The 19,207-nt window shown below is 50.0% G+C and overlaps 1 protein-coding gene across 8 annotated transcripts in view; it reads left to right on the forward strand.

The window, feature by feature from the left end:
* Window positions 1-19,207, forward strand: part of DLGAP2 (DLG associated protein 2) — a 1,001,683-nt gene that overhangs the window by 212,362 nt on the left and 770,114 nt on the right. Inside the window, exon 1 of one of the 8 annotated variants that reach the window (XM_034965575.3) lies at window positions 11,373-11,905. The exons of 6 other annotated variants lie outside the window; for them this stretch is intronic. In XM_034965575.3, the coding sequence (XP_034821466.1) occupies window positions 11,641-11,905 (265 nt within the window). In that variant the 5' untranslated portion in view covers window positions 11,373-11,640. Of the gene's footprint in view, window positions 1-11,372; window positions 11,906-19,207 lie in introns of those variants that run through there. One more of the 8 variants, XM_003807530.5, reaches the window with a different exon arrangement.

The raw sequence follows: 19,207 nt of genomic DNA on the forward strand, positions 1-19,207 counted from the left end.
TGGTGGCGGGCACCTGTAGTCCCAGCTACTCGGGAGGCTGAGGCAGGAGAATGGTGTGAGCCCAGGAGGCGGAGCTTGCAGTGAGCCGAGATCGCACCACTGCACTCCAGCCTGGGCGACAGAGCGAGACTCCATCTCTAAAAAAAAAAGAAACCCATCGCTTGAATGAGACTGTTGTCAGAGTCTCGGTGGCACCTGCCACAGCCGCCACCCACTCCCCTGGAATTCCCGAATCACATGGCTGGTCATGCGTTTGCCTTAGCTTTTGGAAAATGAAACAAATGTGTGGTCATTTGTTAAATCTCCACATCTATTCATCTCTCTGTCCGTCCATCAGTTCACCCGTCTGTCCATCTGTCCCAGGGCGTGGTTTCCGTGTGTGTTAACCATGAGTCCTCCTCATTGTAGACTCTCCCCACTCTCTTTTTTCTGTCCGTCCATCAGTTCACCCGTCCGTCCATCTGTCCCAGGGCGTGGTTTCCGTGTGTGTTAACCATGAGTCCTCCTCATTGTACACTCTCCTCACTCTCTTTTTTCTGCCCGTCCGTCAGTTCACCTGTCCGTCCATCTGTCCCAGGGCGTGGTTTCTGTGTGTGTTAACCATGAGTCCTCCTCATTGTAGACTCTCCGCACTCTCTTTTTTCTGTCTGTCCGTCAGTTCACCCGTCCGTCCATCTGTCCCAGGGCGTGGTTTCCATCTGTGTTAACCATGAGTCCTCCTCACTGTAGACGCTCCGCACTCTCTTTTCCTATCCACCCCAGTTTTCCCACCCACGTATTTGTAGGTTACCTTAAATTCTTTCCAGTGTAAGACAAGCTACATATATACCTGAAATTGATGACAAAACCCAAGGTTGACACCAATGCTGATGTTGCTCATGAAACCATTGGATTAAGAAAATGTGGCACATATGCACCATGGAATACTATGCAGCCATAAAAAATGATGAGTTCTTGTCCTTTTTAGGGACATGGATGAAGCTGGAAACCATCATTCTCAGCAAACTATCGCAAGGACAAAAAACCAAACACCACATGCTCTCACTGATAAGTGGGAATTGAACAATGAGAACAGTTGGATACAGGAAGGGGAACATCACACACCGGGGCCTGTTGAGGGATAGCATTAGGAGAAATACCTAATGTAAATGATGAGTTAATGGGTGCAGCACACCAACATGGCACATGTATACATATGTAACAAACCTGCATGTTGTGCACATGTACCCTAGAACTTAAAGTATAATAAAAAAAATTAAAGAAAATAAATTAAAAAAAAAAGAAACCCAATCCAGGCTTCTCCAGTGTCAATGCAGAGGGGCACCCAAGTCACCCACTTGTTGTGATTTCAAGGCAAATGGCTGATTTATTGGGCAGTGGAAGTGAAAATGTTGATCAAGCAGCCGGATCGTGCATCTTGGTTTGGGAATTTGGTCTGGAAGCCTGGAGTTGAGCTCCTAGAGAGCTGCGTTGAGACCAAGATGATCCTGGCACTGATGCCCGGGTGGGCACACCCAGGGCTCAGCCTCTTGTGGGGACAGCCTGGGCCATAGCCTTCCTCAGGACTGGAAGGGCCTCCTCTCTAGGGTTTGCCCCTTCCTGGGAAGAGAAGAAGGTGTGAGAGGCAGGAAGCTTGTGGAGCCACTGCTTTTTCATAGCTTGTCCTGCTTCAAAGTAAAACACCAGTGAAGCACATACATTTTCAGGAGTGAAGGGCTGGGGATAGTAAAGCGATTTTTGAGTCACCCCTTTTGCCTATTTTACCCACTAAGGTTTGGACATCAGTATTGTTCCCTCCCTCCCTCCATCCCTCCCTCCCTTCCTTTCTTCCTTCCTTCTTTTCTTCCTTTCTTTCGAGACAGTCTCACTCCATCACCCAGGCTGGAGTGCAGTGGTGCAACCACAGTTCACTAGAACCTCCACTTCTCAGGCACAAACAATCTTTCCACCTCAGCCCCTCAAGTAGCTGAGACTACAGGTGTGCACCACCACACCCAGCTAATTTTTGAATTTTTATAGAGGTGAAGTCTCCCTATAATCCCCAGGCTGCTCTCGAACTCCTGGGCTCAAGCTGTGCTCTTGCCTTGGCCTCCCAAAGTGCTGGAATTACAGGTGCGAGCTACTGCACCCAGACTGATTCTCTTTTGTTATTGTTGTTACCGGACAGCGTCTCCAGAGTATTCTTTTGTTGTTGCTGAGACAGGGTCTCACTCTGTTGACAGGCTGGAGTGCAGTGGTGCGATCTCAGCTCATTGCAAACTCCACCTCCCAGGTTCAAATGATTCTCCTGCCTCAGCCTCCTGAGTAGCTGGGATTACAGGGGTGCGCCACCACGCCTGGCTGATTTTTGTATTTTTAGTAGAGATTGGGTTTCACCGTGTTGGCCAGGATGGTCTCAGTCTCCTGACCTCGGGATCCGCCTGCCTCGGCCTCCTAGAGTGCTGGGATTACAGGCGTGAGCCACCGCGCCCGGACTCCAGAGTATTCTTTTGTGAGGTAAAGTTGATCAAAATGAATAAATACAAGTTGAATGACAATGAGACTGCCTCATGACTTTCCGAGATATGTAATGATTAATTTGTAGAGTGCAGAGACAAATTATTTGGTAGGTTGCATGTCTAGGGCTGTGGATGATGTGAGCAGCTGAAGATATTCAGCCCTGCAATTTGGGAGCTACGGATGTAAAATCTAAGTGAATTTACCTAAGTTTTGTGCCTTCCCCAGCTCTGGAATCTCAACCTCGTCTGAATTCCGAAGGCATTCTTTCTGGTCCGTGTGGGTCTGTGTGCGGGGTCCTGGGGCATGGAAACGTGTGTTTGTGCCTGCACTTACTGGAAATTCCAAACATTTTAGATTTAAGCCTCCTGTTTTAAAATATGCCTCTGTTATTTGGTTTCAGCCAGTCAAGGCCCCTTAAAATGGTGAGTGTTGGTAATTTGTTTTTAAGCCATTCGTAGAATTAGGGTTTACCAGTCGTCTGACAACCTGTGTCGCTTAGATGGGCTTTTATAACCATGCATGTTTAGTTCTTGACTGTTTTCTGATTGTGTAGACTGGGTACAGTGTGATTCTTAGTGAAAGACAGTGAGACAGGCACGGCTGTGTCTGTGCCATGGTGTGTCTGTGCCACGCTGTGTCTGTGCCATGCCGTGTCTGTACCATGCTGTGTCTGCATCGATCCTGAACAGGTGTACTTGGTGTTCACCGCAGTCTTCTGTGTTGCTGTCTTTGTGAACAAGACTGTGGTGATACCTTGTGGATAAAATACGAGTTGCTGTGGATTTGTTTCCGGGAAGACAATTGTGTTAACCCACCCTGTTATTCAACTTAAGTTCTTAACTAAGATAATGTTGTTCCATCCTTTTCTTTTATAGCTTTTTAGACATAGAGGCATGTAGACATATACGGGTAAGACAAACTAGCTTGAATTGAAGACAAACTGATATAGTTATGAGCTATTGGAGATATCAAAGCATATTTTTTGAGTTATTGGAAAGATCTAAACATTATTTTTTAAAACATTCAAATCTGAAGACTGAGCTTTCAGTGCTGTAGGGTTTTTTGTTGTTGTTGTTGTTTGTTTGTTTTGAAACAGGGTCTCACTGTGTTGCCCAGGCTGGAGTGCAGTGGTGCGATCAGAACTCACTGCAGCCTCAAATTCCTGGGCTCAAGTGATCCTCCCTTCTTGGCCTCCCAAAGTGCATGGATTATAAGCATCAGCTACTGTATCTGGCCTCAAAGCTTTGCTCTATTTTGAGAGTAAAAAGTACTTGGCATCTAAAAATACATTATTATTTGACCCGAAATGGAAAGACTTGACATTGTAATTGAAAACTGGTTTAATGTATTAGCAAGGAGTTGTGCACATAGTATGGTAGGACTGGTAGGAAGGAAAAACAGCCGTCCTGTCCTAGGTGCCCTCATGGTGCTGGGGTAGCTGAGACAGAGCTGCCGACGTCAGGCCGCGATGGGCAGGATGCTTGTGCTTTCTGATGTTCTCAGTCTTTCTTCTTTGCCTGAAGTACTAGGTTTTGGGAAGCGTGAGTGGGGAAGGGAAGCTGGGGGAGTTTGTGAGTCCGCCCTGCTGGTGAGCTCCCCCACTGCTGATGAGCTCCAAGGAAAGGCAAGTTCTGCTGGGCAGTGTTCATTTGCTGCCACCATCCACCCAGTTAACATCAGGTTGGCCTTGAGAACAGAGTCCACTGTTCACACTGGGGTCCTGAGAATAGGAGAGGCTGCGCCAGTACAGGATGGGGCCCCGGTGTGCCTGGGATCCATCCGGCCGAGAAGCAGCAAGTCCCTGGAGGAAACTGCACCAGGGAAGATGGTCAGAAAGACCAGCCTGTGTGGGGTGGGAGCTACTGGGCCGTGCTCGCCACCACCTGCCTCTCTTTCCTCTGCAGGACACAGAAGGCTCTGCCATGTAGCTGTGCTCTCTGTGGTGTCTGAAATATTTTCTTCCATTTCCTCACTACTGAAATCTTTCCCTTTACTAAGAAATGCCTTTAAAATGGAAATGTCTTTGAAACCTGGGTAGCAGTTTTAATAACTCCCTTCCACCCCATGTCTATAACTAGCAGTGGGGTCCTCAGGAGCACCCCCACTCAGCGATTCACTGGGAGGACTCCTGGAGCTCATGCCCAGCAGGATGGCCATGATTTGTTACAGAGAAAGCACGCGGAGCATGGTCAGCAGAGGGAGAAGGTGGAGGAGAGAGGTCCAGGGAAACCAGGTGGAAGCTTCCAGAGCTGCTCCCCACAGAGTCTCAGAAGGGGCTTGGCTCCTCCAGCATCAGGCTGTGACCACGCATGTCATTAAACAGGAAGCTTGTGAGAGACACGGTGCCCAGGGTCATGCTGGGCTCTGCCCACAGAGGCACCCCTGCCTGGCACTTACCCAAATTCTGGGCTCCCAGCAGGACAGCAGGTGTGTGGTATAAACCACATGTTTGCACAGTTTAGGCACAGGAAGCCCCTGTTATCAGGGAATAGCCCCAAATCCACATTCCCAGGCTCAAGGACTGACTATAGAAGCTTCCCTTTCTAGGGAGCAGAGTTTCAGGCCTGCTTTGTGAATCCTGTGTGCATAATAACAATAAGCAAATCTAAAAACAATTCAGCAGGCACAGTGGCTGACGCCTGTAATCCCAGCACTTTGGCAGGCAGAGATGAGTGGATTGCTTGAGCTCAGGAGTTTGAGACCAGCCTGGGCAACATGGTGAGACCCCATCTCTACTAAAAACAATTAGCCAGGTGTGGTGGTGCCCGCCTGTAGTCCTAGCTACTCAGGAGGCTGAGGTACAAGGAGTGCTTTAGCCCAGGAGGCAGAGGCTGCAGTGAACCATGATCGTGCTTGGGCAATCTGCCCAGCCTGGGCGGCAGAGCGGGACTGCACACCAGCCTGGGTGACAGAGCGGAACCCTGTCTCAAAAGATATAAAAAATAATAAAATAATTGCAAAAATGATTTTCAGATACACTTTGCCTGAAAAACCCTGTGAGGATGAGGGCCGGCCTTACTGTGTGCTTGCTTCATGCTGAGCACTTGGCAGGGTGAGCTGAATCCTGGTCCTCACCCCACTTTCCCTCGTTTTTGTTACTGCCTATCATTCATTCCCCGGGTGCTCTTGGAAACCTTCCACCTGCAGCTCCATCTTCCACATCACAGGTTTACCTAAGTGTACATTTGACTCTTTGTGACTTCACAACTTGATGCAGATTTAATTCTTGCCTTGTCTTCCTTCTTTAACTCACCATCTCCATCTCCTTCTGCGAGATTTCATCTCAGTCCCTTTTCTTCCTTTTTTGTTTATAGTCCTAGGAATCTTTTTTATAACTTTTTTTCCCAAGACTAGATGGCTCTTTAGACTTGTTTCCCCTGATTTCCGTGGTACACACTTTCCTGGGCTCAGGGTTTAAATGTTGGTCAGACCCGTCCTCCCTGTTGCAGTGTTGAGTGTGGATGCGTGTCTATGGCCATTTCTGTGTCCACGTGTCCACAGACCCGTCCTCCCTCTTGCAGTGTTGAGTGTGGATGCGTGTCTATGGCCATTTCTGTGTCCACGTGTCCACAGACCCGACCTCCCTGTTGCAGTGTTGAGTGGGGATGTGTGTCTATGGCCATTTCTGTGTCCACGTGTCTACAGACCCGACCTCCCTATTGCAGTGTTGAGTGTGGATGCACGTCTATGAGCATTTCTGTGGCCACGTGGCCACGTGCTTTCACGTGACCCATGCATCCCGGAACGGGAGGAGACCTCCCTTTCACTGGCATTTCCCATAGACAGTCTGTGGGATTGTCCTGGTCCCGTGTCCCTTCTGCCTGGAGGACCCTGGAAACTCCTCCGCTGGCAGCGCAGCTGTTACAGACGCTGTTCTGTACCTGTCACGGCTACTGCCACCCAGCCATCCTCCACCCAGGTGGCTGCGCTGCTCAGAGCAGGCTTCCCACTGCCAGTCCTGTCGGGCTGCCTCACATTGAGCCAGTGGCCACGACCTGGCTCTTCTGCTCTTGGTCTTGGCCAGCCAAGGGAGCCGGGCCAGGGTCCTCACCCACCGCTGGTCTCTGCTCTCCTCTGAGAATGTGCATCTTGCAGTGGACGGCGAGACGTTCGGGCAGAAGAACTGGACAGCTGCTTCTGGGGTGATGTCAGCCTCATCCTATGGGTGGGAGCCGGCTGCAGGCTGCATTTCTGAAACGGCAAATATCTGGGTGGGACACAGGTGTGTGGCATGCTGGCCCGGGTGTGGCACAGCTGGGCAGGTGCCGTGTGCACGGTTGGCGCCACTTTCATGGGAGAAATGGCTCCTTGTTTCTTGCAGCAAATGACGACCTGTCCTTGTTTTCAGAGGCGCCGAGTTTTTGGTATTTTCATGGAAATTGGTGGAGGCTGTGTCAGGGCTGTGAGCCAGATAATACTTTAAACTGGAAGTGGAAGCCTTCTCTCTTCTCTAACCCATTAACCGTGTCTCTATGGGATGAGTCCTGCTCACTTTATTCTGAGAGAGAGAGGTGCTAATTGCGGTAAAGGGACAGCAGACCCCTCCGGAGGGAAAATGAATCCCTGAGGTTATTCAGGTCATGCCGAATTTCTTATTTCGAGATGGAAGACAGTTTTAATATTTGCCCCCAAAATTTAAAAGTAATTCCAGGAAGGCATTTTATTGAAAAGAAGACTCTGCACTAAAGGGGAAAGGTTTTTAAAACTATGACTTACTTCATCTTTGATGAAAACTGTTGTTTGTTGGGTTTAAAATAAATTAAAATTATTTCTAAGCAGCACCTTATTCTGGGATGGTTTTGTGGGAGTGTGCATTGTGTTCTGAGAAGCTTTGATTATTTGCAACCATGAACCATATCTAATAGAAATAGTTTTACTATGTATTTTAATACCCTCCCTTTAAACAGAAGCGTCAGATAAAGACAGTGATTGATCTTTCCAGCAAAGCTTTGCTTATTTAGCAGTGGCAGTTTCATTGCTAAACAGGTATTCAGGTGGCACATAAATCAAATTGGAGAGACTTGATTTATGGCCACTGTTCTCTCAGGTGTGAGTTGGGGTTAACGTGCAGGCATCTTAAGCACTGATGCACAAATAATGAAAGAAAATAAAATGTTTCTTGAGGGGAAATGAGACCAGGAGTTTTGGAATATAGAGGGAGGTGCCCAGGGCTGGGAATTGCAAGCCCTGGGCTCTGATGGATGCTTGTTACCATGGAGTGCATTACTCTGTATCACACTCAGGTGTGTGTTGATTTTGCTACCATGTTAAAAGCTATGGCAAACCCCGGGTGGGTGTTCCCTGACTCTGCAGCAAGTTACTACGGAACAAGTTACTAGGTAGCAAACCACAGGTTATCCGGGCTGTGTCATAATGTCTGTGAATGAGACGGCTGGTCTGTGTCAGTCTTGGCGGACAGGCTTTCTCTCCTGTGTTAGGTAGCAAACCACAGGTTATCTGGGCTGTGTCATAATGTCTGTAAATGAGACGGCTGGTCTGTGTCAGTCTTGGCGGATAAGCTTTCTCTCCTGTGTCACGTCCCGTGACAGTGTCTTTCCCTAGGAATGCGTGGAGGAAGACTCTGAGGGGCCACTGCCTTGATGGATTGTGATGCCCACGAGGGCATGGGTGTGAGTGCTGATGCCGCTCTGACCCTCCATTTTAATTACCTTCTGCCCAGGAGCTGGAGATGCCAATATGCTTAACCCTGCATTCAGAATGAAAAAGCTACAGTTCCTGAAGTTGACATAACTAGTTAGGATATTCGCTAAGAAGGAAACGGGGTGACGTTTAAGTGTATCTTTTTAAGGGTATGGCATAGAATTCCTTGGGAATCAGGATTGCATTTTACCAGTTTAGAGACCCCTCTGAGCTTGGTGCATAGGGGACAGTGAGTGGAAGCGTTTAATTTGAACTGAATTGAACCTGTGCTTGTATCAGATGTCAGGGGTCTGTTCCTGGAGAAATAATGTAGGAGGAAAGCATAACTAATTAAGGGAAAATGTCTCAGACGCTGGCTTTTAAAATAATTAAACAATCAAAGACTGCCAAAGGTCTAAAGTTTATGAGATGCACACTCAAGTAATTGAGCTGCTGTGTGGCAGGCAGAAATGGCCTGTGAGTGATTTCAGGGTCAGCTCAAACAGAAATTATCTTCTGAAGAGAGGGATCCAGCTTAATGTTCTTAAGTTAAATCAATGATGCTGTTAACATTGCTTTGAATTCCGTAGTTACTGATGAATGTCACATGACAGCATCCATTGCGTATTGATGGCTGCAGATAGGAGCCTATAAACATGAGAAGTGCACATTTGGAGGGAGCTTCATGGAAAGATGTCTCTGGTTTTCAGTTTCTAGTCCTTTTTAGGGTTTCCACTTGGGAGCAACACCAGCCACGTCCCTCACAGCCACTGCTAATTATGTCTTGAAGGAGGTGACCTTAATTCAGTCAATCCCAGAGATACTGGCCCTTCCTAGGTGATGTGGGTAGAAGACAGTGAGGCCATCTCTGTCCTCCGGCTCACGTTTTTGGAGGCGAGAGGGCAGTACCGACAGGTTAGCAGATGTTGGGGCCAGATCCTCTCGGAGCCCTGGGCTTGGACGTTGGGTGGGGTGGTTGGGGAGGGACAACGTTGTGGGGTCCTGTTGTGTGGTGACTGTTAGGGCAGGACTGTAAGCCCGGTGAAGTTTAGTGCTGGCCTTGCCGAGGTGCAGGACGTGAATTTACAGAGGCACATTTCAGAAACTTCGGGAAGCTGGCACTGCATGCTTATCCCGGTTATTCTTTTTTTTTTTTTCTTCTTTTTTTTTGAGACGGAGTTTTGCTCGTTGCCCAGGCTGGAGTGCAATGGCGCAATCTCTGGTCACTGCAACCTCCACCTCCTGGATTCAAGGGATTTTCCTGCCTCAGCCTCCTGAGTAGCTGGGATTACAGGCATGCACCACCATGCCTGGCTATTTTTTTGTATTTTTAGTAGATACATGGGGTTTCTCTGTGTTGGTTAGGCTGTTCTTAAACTCCCGATCTCAGGTGATCCACCTGCCTTGGCCTCCCAAAGTGCTGGGATTGCCAGCATGAGCCACCGCGCCTGGCCAATCCAGGTTATTCTTACTAAATCCAGACATTGTGAAGGCCTGCTTGCTATTAATATATTGATAATTATGTTGATAATGGTGAAAGTGTAGGCACGTGTGGGTGATTGCTTGCTATTGGTGTATTGATAGTTGATAATGGTGAAGATGTATTGATAATTATGTTGATAATGGTTAAAGTGTATTGATAATTATGTTGATAATGGTGAAAGTGTAGGTGCGCGTGGGTGATGGCCACTTGGAGTGTTTTGGGTATGATTGCTTTTAGAGAAGAAATCTTATTTTGTCACTCAAGCTGGTGTGCAGTGGCCTTCTGGGCTCAAGCTATCCTCCCTTCTCAATCTCCAAAGTAGCTGGGACTACAGGTGCATACCACCTTGCTCAGCTAATTTTTATTTTTTATTATAATTTTTTTTTGTAGAGGGGGAGTCTCCTTATGTTGCCGAGGCTGGTCTTGAATTCTAGGGCTTAAGCGATCCTCCCAGCTCAGCTCGTTTCATATACATATATGAAATGTGAATGGTTGTCTCTGGGCTGAAGTTACCTCATGGAAGGATGGTGTTCTGTGTGGATGCTGGACAGGGCTGGATTTGTGGTGGTCCAGGAATCCATGACTTGGGGGGCAGCCTTGTGGATGGGTGTGGAGAGAGTGTATTAGCACAGCTTGGATGTCCACATTGTGGACGGAGTAACCCTGTGGGCTTTGCAGGTGTATTAGGGCCCTCCAGAGAAGTGGAAGTCATTGGATATATGTGGGTGTATTTGTTTACACATATGTAGACCCCATGCTTATATATATAAATCTCATCATGTATATCTGTGTGAATAGAAGGAGATTTGTTATAAGGAATTGGCTCATGTGGTTATGAGGCTGACGAGTCTGAGATCTGCTCAGCCAGCTGAGGGCCCAGGAAGAGCCCATGTGTCCATTCTAGCATGAAGGCAGGAAAAAACGTGGTGTTCCAGTTCAAAGGCAGGCAGGGGCGTTGCATAATAAAATGTATTTTAATTAATTAATTCAGGGTTTTCCCGCCCTACTGAATGGGGTTGCGTTCACAGGAGGAGCAGATATGTCATGGAGAATGAACACATCACACTGCCATTACTCAGTGAGTAACTCACTTGGGTTCCGGGCCGCTCGGGGGCACAGAGCAGGTCTTAGCCATGCTGTCAATTTCCCGTGGTCTGACGCTTTCATGTCTGGGCCTTGCTGACTTGGGAGGGATGGCTCTTCCTGGGCTGGCCGGTTCCTGGGGACAGTGAGCGGCTCGCCTGTGGTCGTGCCTGTACATGAAGCCCATTTCCAGAGCACACGCCCACCACTCCCTCCGTGGGCTCTCATGCTCCTGACTGCTGACAGCCCAGAGCCCTGGGACCATTCAGCCTGGCCAGGCCTAAGCCTGCTGGCCCTGCTTTCCCGTTCTTCCTTCCCAGATCCCAGTGAGGGCTCCCCATGTTGGCCACCACCCTCATACCTCCTGGCCTTCCCAGTGTACCTGTGTGGCCCTGGCCCTGTGGCAGGCCCTGCCTCCAGGTCTGGGGTCTGTGTGTTTCCACTGCTCCATCCACGATGGTAATTTCTGTCTCTGTGTCTCACCACACCTGAGTAAACAGATCCCGGGAACCCTGAAAACAAGCAGAATCTGTGCCCATTGCTCTCCTGGCTCCTGGAGGGCACAGTGGGCTCTGCTCCTGCTGGGAGGAGAGCGGCAGGTTTCACCGGGTGGCACAGGGAGCTGCTCTCTGGAACCACCTGGGCGGCCGTGGCCAGGGCATGAGCTGAAGGGGGTGTGCGGCAGCCGTGGGTGGCCGCAGAGGGGCTGGCAGCAGCTGAGCCATGTGGAGCTAAACTGAGTGAGCCAGGAGGAAGGATGAGGGTGCTGGCACACAGAGCTGGCCGCACCCACAGGAGCCGTCACACAGCGGAGCTGCCCTCCTCCGGCAAGGACGGCTGCAGTTGTGTAATAATCCCGGTGGGGCTCACAGCACTGCGTGGCAGGAGCGGAGCGAGCCTCGTGGGCGTTCCAGGTGTTCCCTGAGCCGGATTAAATGCCTCTGCGCTGTGGGGGTGGGGACAGCGTGGGGGGAAGCCAGGAAAAGCCGGGGCCAGAGGACCCCCCGCCGAGAAAAAGAAAGAGCTCAGAGCCGGGGACTGGAGGCCTGGAGGAGCCGATGTGGGAGAGATCCTCGTGGGAGGGCCCCAGTGGCCGGGATGGTAAAAGACTTCGGAGCAAACTAATCGATTGCAATTACATGAAGGTGAAGCTGGTGATGATGTGTCAGATGGGGAGTGTTCAGGAAAACTCCTACAAAGGTAAGAATGCTGTTTATAGAACATGATCCATTACGGGGGATTCATGTTGATGGAGGACAGTGATGAGCCTGTGGGGATTTTCTTGAAGCTTCTGTGGTGACTGTTTTCTTACTTGAACATGTTGATTCAATGACTAAAAATTACCGTGATTGTAGCACTTTGTGGGGGTGTGTTTAAAACGTTCTGGTCCCCAAGGCTCTTGGGTCTACCTGAGCATACGCGGCACACACCAAAGGTCTCAGGGTGGAATTGTTCACGTCAGGAATGTGCTTTGAGCAAGTGGCCGATTTTGAGGTCCTTAAAGTTCAAAGTCCTCTGCGTGTGTCCCTCACCCAGAGAGGGCACTTAACGCCTCCGAGCCTCGGTGTCCTCATAGAACAGACATAATCGTAACAATTCTGTTCTTAACAGGAGAATCGTGGGGCCCAGCACAGTGGGGTAGGGTATGGGGTTGTTGTCGGCTGTCATACAAACGTGTCAAGCCAGACACACCAGGGAGGGACAGAGGTCTTGGGATGTATGGAGCAGGAAGGAGATTTGGAGTATGGGGTTAGAGTTGGGAATTACTGTTCTCGGTCGTTCCTGGAGATTATAGTTAGAAATTTCTCAAGAAGTATATAATGAGAAAAAAAGGGCAGAGTTCAGAGAGCTAAATTGCACAAAACAAACAAAAAAACCCCACAAAGGACCAGCACACAGATGCACAAGTTCCCCTGAAGGGGCAGAGCAGTGCCAGGCCCATCAGATGCCATGGGACACACTCGAATTCCATAGCAGAGCAGAGGGAAGCACGTATGTGCAGTAGAAGGGACACCGGCCAGCCATGGGGTCCCGGGAGAACGGGACCAGAGTCCCCTGCCCAGGGCTGAGGGTCTCATGGTCTTTGTGGCAGGTCCTGTGACTGGGGAGGGCGCCAGCCTGAAGCCACCTCCTAGGAGAATTTCTGGTCATGTCATAGACACGGATGTACTGAGGCTGAGTTCATATTCAGTAGGCCTCATGGACACAGATTTACGAGATTTTCCTGGACATGATTCCCTGAGGTCCAGTTTGCGTTCACTAGGTGTCCTGGACATGGTTTACCAAGGTTGAGTGTGTGTTCACTAGGCATCCTGGACACGGATTTACGGAGGTCGAGTTTGTGTTCACTAGCTGTCCTGGACACGGTTTACCGAGGTTGAGTGTGTGTTCACTAGGCATCCTGGACAGGGATTTACGGAGGTCGAGTTTGCTTTCACTAGCTGTCCTGGACAGGGTTTACCGAGGTTGGGTGTGTGTTCACTAGGCATCCTGGACAGGGATTTACGGAGGTCGAGTTTGTGTTCACTAGCTGTCCTGGACACAGTTTACCGAGGTTGAGTGTGTGTTCACTAGGCATCCTGGACAGGGATTTACGGAGGTCGAGTTTGTGTTCACTAGCTGTCCTGGACACGGTTTACCGAGGTTGAGTGTGTGTTCACTAGGCATCCTGGACAGGGATTTACGGAGGTCGAGTTTGTGTTCACTAGCTGTCCTGGACACGGTTTACCGAGGTTGAGTGTGTGTTCACTAGGCATCCTGGACAGGGATTTACGGAGGTCGAGTTTGTGTTCACTAGCTGTCCTGGACACGGTTTACCAAGGTTGAGTGTGTGTTCACTAGGCATCCTGGACAGGGATTTACGGAGGTCGAGTTTGTGTTCACTAGCTGTCCTGGACACGGTTTACCGAGGTTGAGTGTGTGTTCACTAGGCATCCTGGACAGGGATTTACGGAGGTCGAGTTTGTGTTCACTAGCTGTCCTGGACACGGTTTACCGAGGTTGAGTGTGTGTTCACTAGGCATCCTGGACACGGATTTACGGAGGTCGAGTTTGCGTTTAGTAGGCGTCCTGGTCGGGGATTTACAGAGGTCGAGAATGTGTTCAGTAGGTGTCCTGGACGTGGATTTACTGTGTCCTTAGTGTATCCCAGGCTTCATGGAAGAGGAATGAGGAACAGGTCCCGAGCTTGGTGCTCAGGTGCCTGTTTGATTCTTGTGGTGACAACATGGGTGATGCTGGCGGGGACTGTGTACTTGACACCTTGCAAAGGCATCTGTGAAGGGTGGGATGCGCTCAGAAGACAGCATAAGGTTTTTGATTTAGAGGAATAAAAAAAAAATAAAGCACAGGGGAAGAACTTGGTGATACTGGACAGGTCCTCCTCTGCCCTTTCCCTTGCACCCCGGGTCAGGCGCAAGGTGTCCACATGTGGAGGAAATAGGTGGGAATCGCTGCCCTCGATGCAGGAAGAACCGGAAGATTCACAGAGCCTCCGAGTTAGAAGAGACTCGAGGATTTTCTGTTGTGAAGCCTGATTTCACAGAGGAGGAAACAGGAGCACTGAGGCCGTAAGTGGGTGGTCTGGGCTCACACCAGGGTAGGGGCAGGGTGGGCCGGATGGCTTTTCAGGCAGTTTTGGCTGCAACACACTCCTCAAGGTTTGTCTGGAAAGATGAAGACCCCCCCGCCATTCCCCCTCTAAACATCCCAGAACCCCCGGCCATTCCCCCTCTAAATATCCAGACCCCCCACCATTCCCCCTCTAAATATCCAGACCCCCCACCATTCCCCCTCTAAACATCCCAGACCCCCCGCCATTCCCCCTCTAAACATCCCAGACCCCCCACCATTCCCCCTCTAAATATCCAGACCCCCCCACCATTCCCCCTCTAAACATCCCAGACCCCCCGCCATTCCCCCTCTAAACATCCCAGACCCCCCACCATTCCCCCTCTAAACATCCCAGACCCCCCACCATTCCCCCTCTAAACATCCCAGACCCCCCACCATTCCCCCTCTAAATATCCAGACCCCCCACCATTCCCCCTCTAAACATCCCAGACCCCCCGCCATTCCCCCTCTAAACATCCCAGACCCCCACCATTCCCCCTCTAAATATCCAGACCCCCCACCATTCCCCCTCTAAATATCCAGACCCCCCGCCATCCCCCTCTAAATATCCAGACCCCCCACCATTCCCCCTCTAAATATCCAGACCCCCCACCATTCCCCCTCTAAATATCCAGACCCCCCGCCATTCCCCCTCTAAACATCCCAGACCCCCCGCCATTCCCACTCTAAACATCCCACACACCCCTGCCATTCCCCCTCTAAACATCCCACACCCCCCTGCCATTCCCCCTCTAAATATCCAGACCCCCCGCCATTCCCCCTCTAAACATCCCAGACCCCCTGCCATTCCCCCTCTAAACATCCCACACCCCCCTGCCATTCCCCCTCTAAATATCCAGACCCCCCGCCATTCCCCCTCTAAACATCCCAGACCCCCTGCCATTCCCCCTCTAAACATCCCACACCCCCCTGCCATTCCCCCTCTAAATATCCAGACCCCCCGCCATTCCCCCTCTAAACATCCCAGACCCCCTGCCATTCCCCCTCTAAACATCCCACACCCCCCTGCCATTCCCCCTCTAAATATCCAGACCCCCCTGCCATTCCCCCTCTAAACATCCCAGACCCCCCACCATTCCCCCTCTAAGCATCCCACACCCCCCTGCCATTCCCCCTCTAAATATCCAGACCCCCCTGCCATTCCCCCTCTAAACATCCCAGAACCCCCGGCCATTCCCCCTCTAAATATCCAGACCCCCCACCATTCCCCCTCTAAATATCCAGACCCCCCACCATTCCCCCTCTAAATATCCAGACCCCCCACCATTCCCCCTCTAAATATCCAGACCCCCCACCATTCCCCCTCTAAATATCCAGACCCCCCACCATTCCCCCTCTAAACATCCCAGACCCCCCGCCATTCCCCCTCTAAATATCCAGATCCCCCGCCATTCCCCCTCTAAACATCCCCCACCCCCCCGCCATTCCCCCTCTAAGCATCCCACACCCCCTGCCATTCCCCCTCTAAATATCCAGATCCCCCGCCATTCCCCCTCTAAACATCCCCCACCCCCCCGCCATTCCCCCTCTAAGCATCCCACACCCCCCTGCCATTCCCCCTGTAAACATCCCCCGACCCCCCGCCATTCCTGCTCTAAACATCCCACACCCCCCCATTCCCCCTCTAAACATCCCACACCCCCCACCATTCCCCCTCTAAACATCCCCCACCCCCCCGCCATTCCCCCTCTAAACATCCCAGACCCCCCGCCATTCCCCCTCTAAACATCCCGCACACCCCTGCCATTCCCCCTCTAAATATCCCACACCCCCCACCATTCCCCCTCTAAACATCCCACACCGCGGTATTCAAGCAGTGTTTGCCTGGCTTTGATTGGGAGTTCCCGGCAACAATGAGGGCTGCAGTCTAATTATACTTAGAAGGAAATATTGATCTTGGTTTCCATGATTTATACTACAAGTCATTTCCACTTTAATTTGAGTTACCAAGAATGGACACATTAGTGCAGGATGAAATTGAAATGTATTGGGCACTATAGAAATTACTTTGGTCTCTGTGGCTTTGTTTTTTCACCTCAGAAATGTGTATTTTTTTCTTCCTGCCATTGCAGTTCTAATTTTCTGTGTTGTGTCTCTGGGAGGAGTGAGTTGGTGCACCTGCTCATCCTGATTCATGATTTTCTTGTGCCTCTCAGTCTGAGACAGGCCACACTGATGTGTTTGCATCGGGTTGAAGGCTGAGAATTCTGACTCAGACCTGGTGACCCTGGCCTTTCCATTTTGCAGACCTTAGAAAAGTGAGTGACTCACTGTAGAACCCAGGGCTACACAGCCCCTTGCCTTCCTGGAGGAAGCAAAGGCGAGACATGGAATCCAGTTTGTTCTCCTCTTGGTTGATCATGTGGTCATGGAGTCAGTGCACGATCCACCTGCTCTGCCGGCCACCAGGGTTTAAAGACAAATGCAATGTTGTCTCTGCTTTAGGGGAAATTATTGTGTCCTACGGAGACAGTAACGTGAACAAGGAGTTCCTGTGCTGGGGTGCACACCAGGGACTCCAGGCACACACAGCATGATGTAACAACACTGCATCAGAAGCCAGGGGGTGAGAGGGTTCTCTGCAGAAAAGGTCCGAGGAGGGGACTTCAATGCTGAGTCTTTTACAATAGATTGCCAGGCAGACAGAGATATTCTAGGTAGTGGAGGAAACCTGCAAAGACTACCTGGAGATGCAGAGAGGGCAGGTGCATCCTGGGCTTGCCGCCACGTGGGATGTGGGACACAGGCTGTGGGCTAGACACCAAGAGCAGGTGCAGGTGTGCGGGACTGGGAGCCTCATGGAGACCCTACACTGCAGAGACTTCCTCCCGCTGTTTTCCAGAGCTGTGGGAGCCACACCAGTGTGCCAGGGCGTGGTGCAGAGGCTGTCCTGTGAACAGTGAAAACCAGGGAACTCAGATTTACATCCCATTTATTATGTAATGGGAGGGAGGCGCCTTGCTCATGGAAATCCTTCTGGAACTGCATGAATTGGGAGGACTCTGTGGGTTGTTCTGGAGATGAGTGGGGAGGGAGGCAGGGGAAGGGCAGAGGTTTGGGGGCTCAGATCCATTCTTCTGGGTTTCCTTAAATCACCAGTGAAGATGACATAATCACAGAATTGTCTTCGTCAAATGATTTCCCGAGGCGGGGGCAGTAAAAGAGAGGATTTTTTTTTTGCAGCTGAATAGAAACGCATGTGTAGGTAGGAGGTATGTGTGAGAAAGCCGTCAGCTGAAGTCCAGGCACTGAGGCCACTGCCCTACTGAATCTTGCTCCTGGATCTTGGTCCTGGGACAGGCGGGTGTCTGAGGGCTGAGGAGCAGCGTGTGCAGCTGACACGGGCCAGTTGTGTTTCTGAAGAAGTGGTTTCCAGTTATGTCCACACCCTGGTGTCTGGGGGACTCCCACGCTGAGGGAGCAGGGAATGGCAGGGGCGTTTCACGCGAGGGTGAGAACAAGAGCGCTCTGCCTCTCCCGCCTCCTGGCTCTGGAAAAAGAATCAGGAACATGTTCTAGAAAAAGCCGCCTGTGATTCCTTCTTAAATTCCCTGGCTACGCTGGGATCCGGGATTCCTGGCCCTTCTGTTAAGAATCCCAGGTATCTCGGCCGTTATTTTTAGGCACTGCCACTTGTCATGATGTTCTTCCTGCAGTGAGAGCTGGGACATTTGGCTCCCGGGAAGCTTGGCGGGTTCCTTACTTCCATTTGAATTTCATTTGTTCTCTGGAACCCTTGCCAGACCGTTCTGAGTTTCTGATTAAAGCCCTTCCCGTCGTCCTGGTGGCCACGCCCTGGCTCCCAGCCCTTCTTACTGGGCTGCTGAAACACAGTGGTGGGCGTTGGCACAGGAAAAAGGGCCCCACTTGGTTTTTCTTTAAAAATCTTTGGAGTCTTATGACATCCTTGATCTTCGTTTTTTGGACTCTCAATGAAACAACATAATGTATGTAAAACCCGCAATTTTGAGTCCTTTTGCTGGAATTCATTTGGCCTCTGTCTTGTCAAGAGGAGTAACCGAGGGGATGTTTGGTCCCCATGGCTAGAAGGAAACGGAGGAATGTTTGCCTCGTGCACGTTTTATTTGTTAATCTTTCTTTTATTTGAGGAATGTTCTGTTATCAGTGGAAATATTCCCTTCTAGGAAATATTGCAGCACAAACATGTACTGTAAGACCTCGTGGCATTCCTGTGAGTTGGCTAGGATCTTGGAGGAAGAGCAAGTGTCTGATGTTTTTGTCGACAAACCTTTTCCTTTTCACCTTTTCCCTCTCACCTTTGGCCTCTAGACACTTTCCTGACCAAAGTCCATAAACACACATGCAGTCCAGCAGCCACGTGTGTTCTGAAATAGAAAAGGGTGACAAATGTTCTCTGAAGTTCATAACCTTTGGATTTTCACACACTGTGAATAATTCATAGGAGGGACTCTCATGATCTGGTTCTTTTCTTCTTATGATTTGTAAAGGGAAAAATTCTCACTAGAGATGGAGAAAGACTGATAAATGGTTCCAGGTTAAATAAAACTAGAGATGTGACAAGTGCAACGTGTGGTTTTGTGCTGAGTTTTGTTTTTTCATTTCCTATAAAACACAGGAGTGGAACAATTGGCAAAATGTGAATAAGGTTTGTCAGTGAAGTACTAGTATTTCAAGATTTTGATCATCATACTGTGATTATTATGAAAATGCCATTGGTTTTAGTAAGCACATAATGAATCATTTATTATGTGAAGGGCTATTATGCCTGCAATGTAGTGTCAGGTGGCTCTGAAAAAAATTACATGAAAGACAGAGAAAGAATCATGAACATAAAATGTCAGGGTTTGGGAAATCAGGGTAAAGAGTATGTAGGAATTCTCTGTACTG

This window comes from Pan paniscus, chromosome 7 (genome assembly GCF_029289425.2).
Source record: "Pan paniscus chromosome 7, NHGRI_mPanPan1-v2.0_pri, whole genome shotgun sequence".
Lineage (NCBI taxonomy): Eukaryota > Metazoa > Chordata > Mammalia > Primates > Hominidae > Pan > Pan paniscus.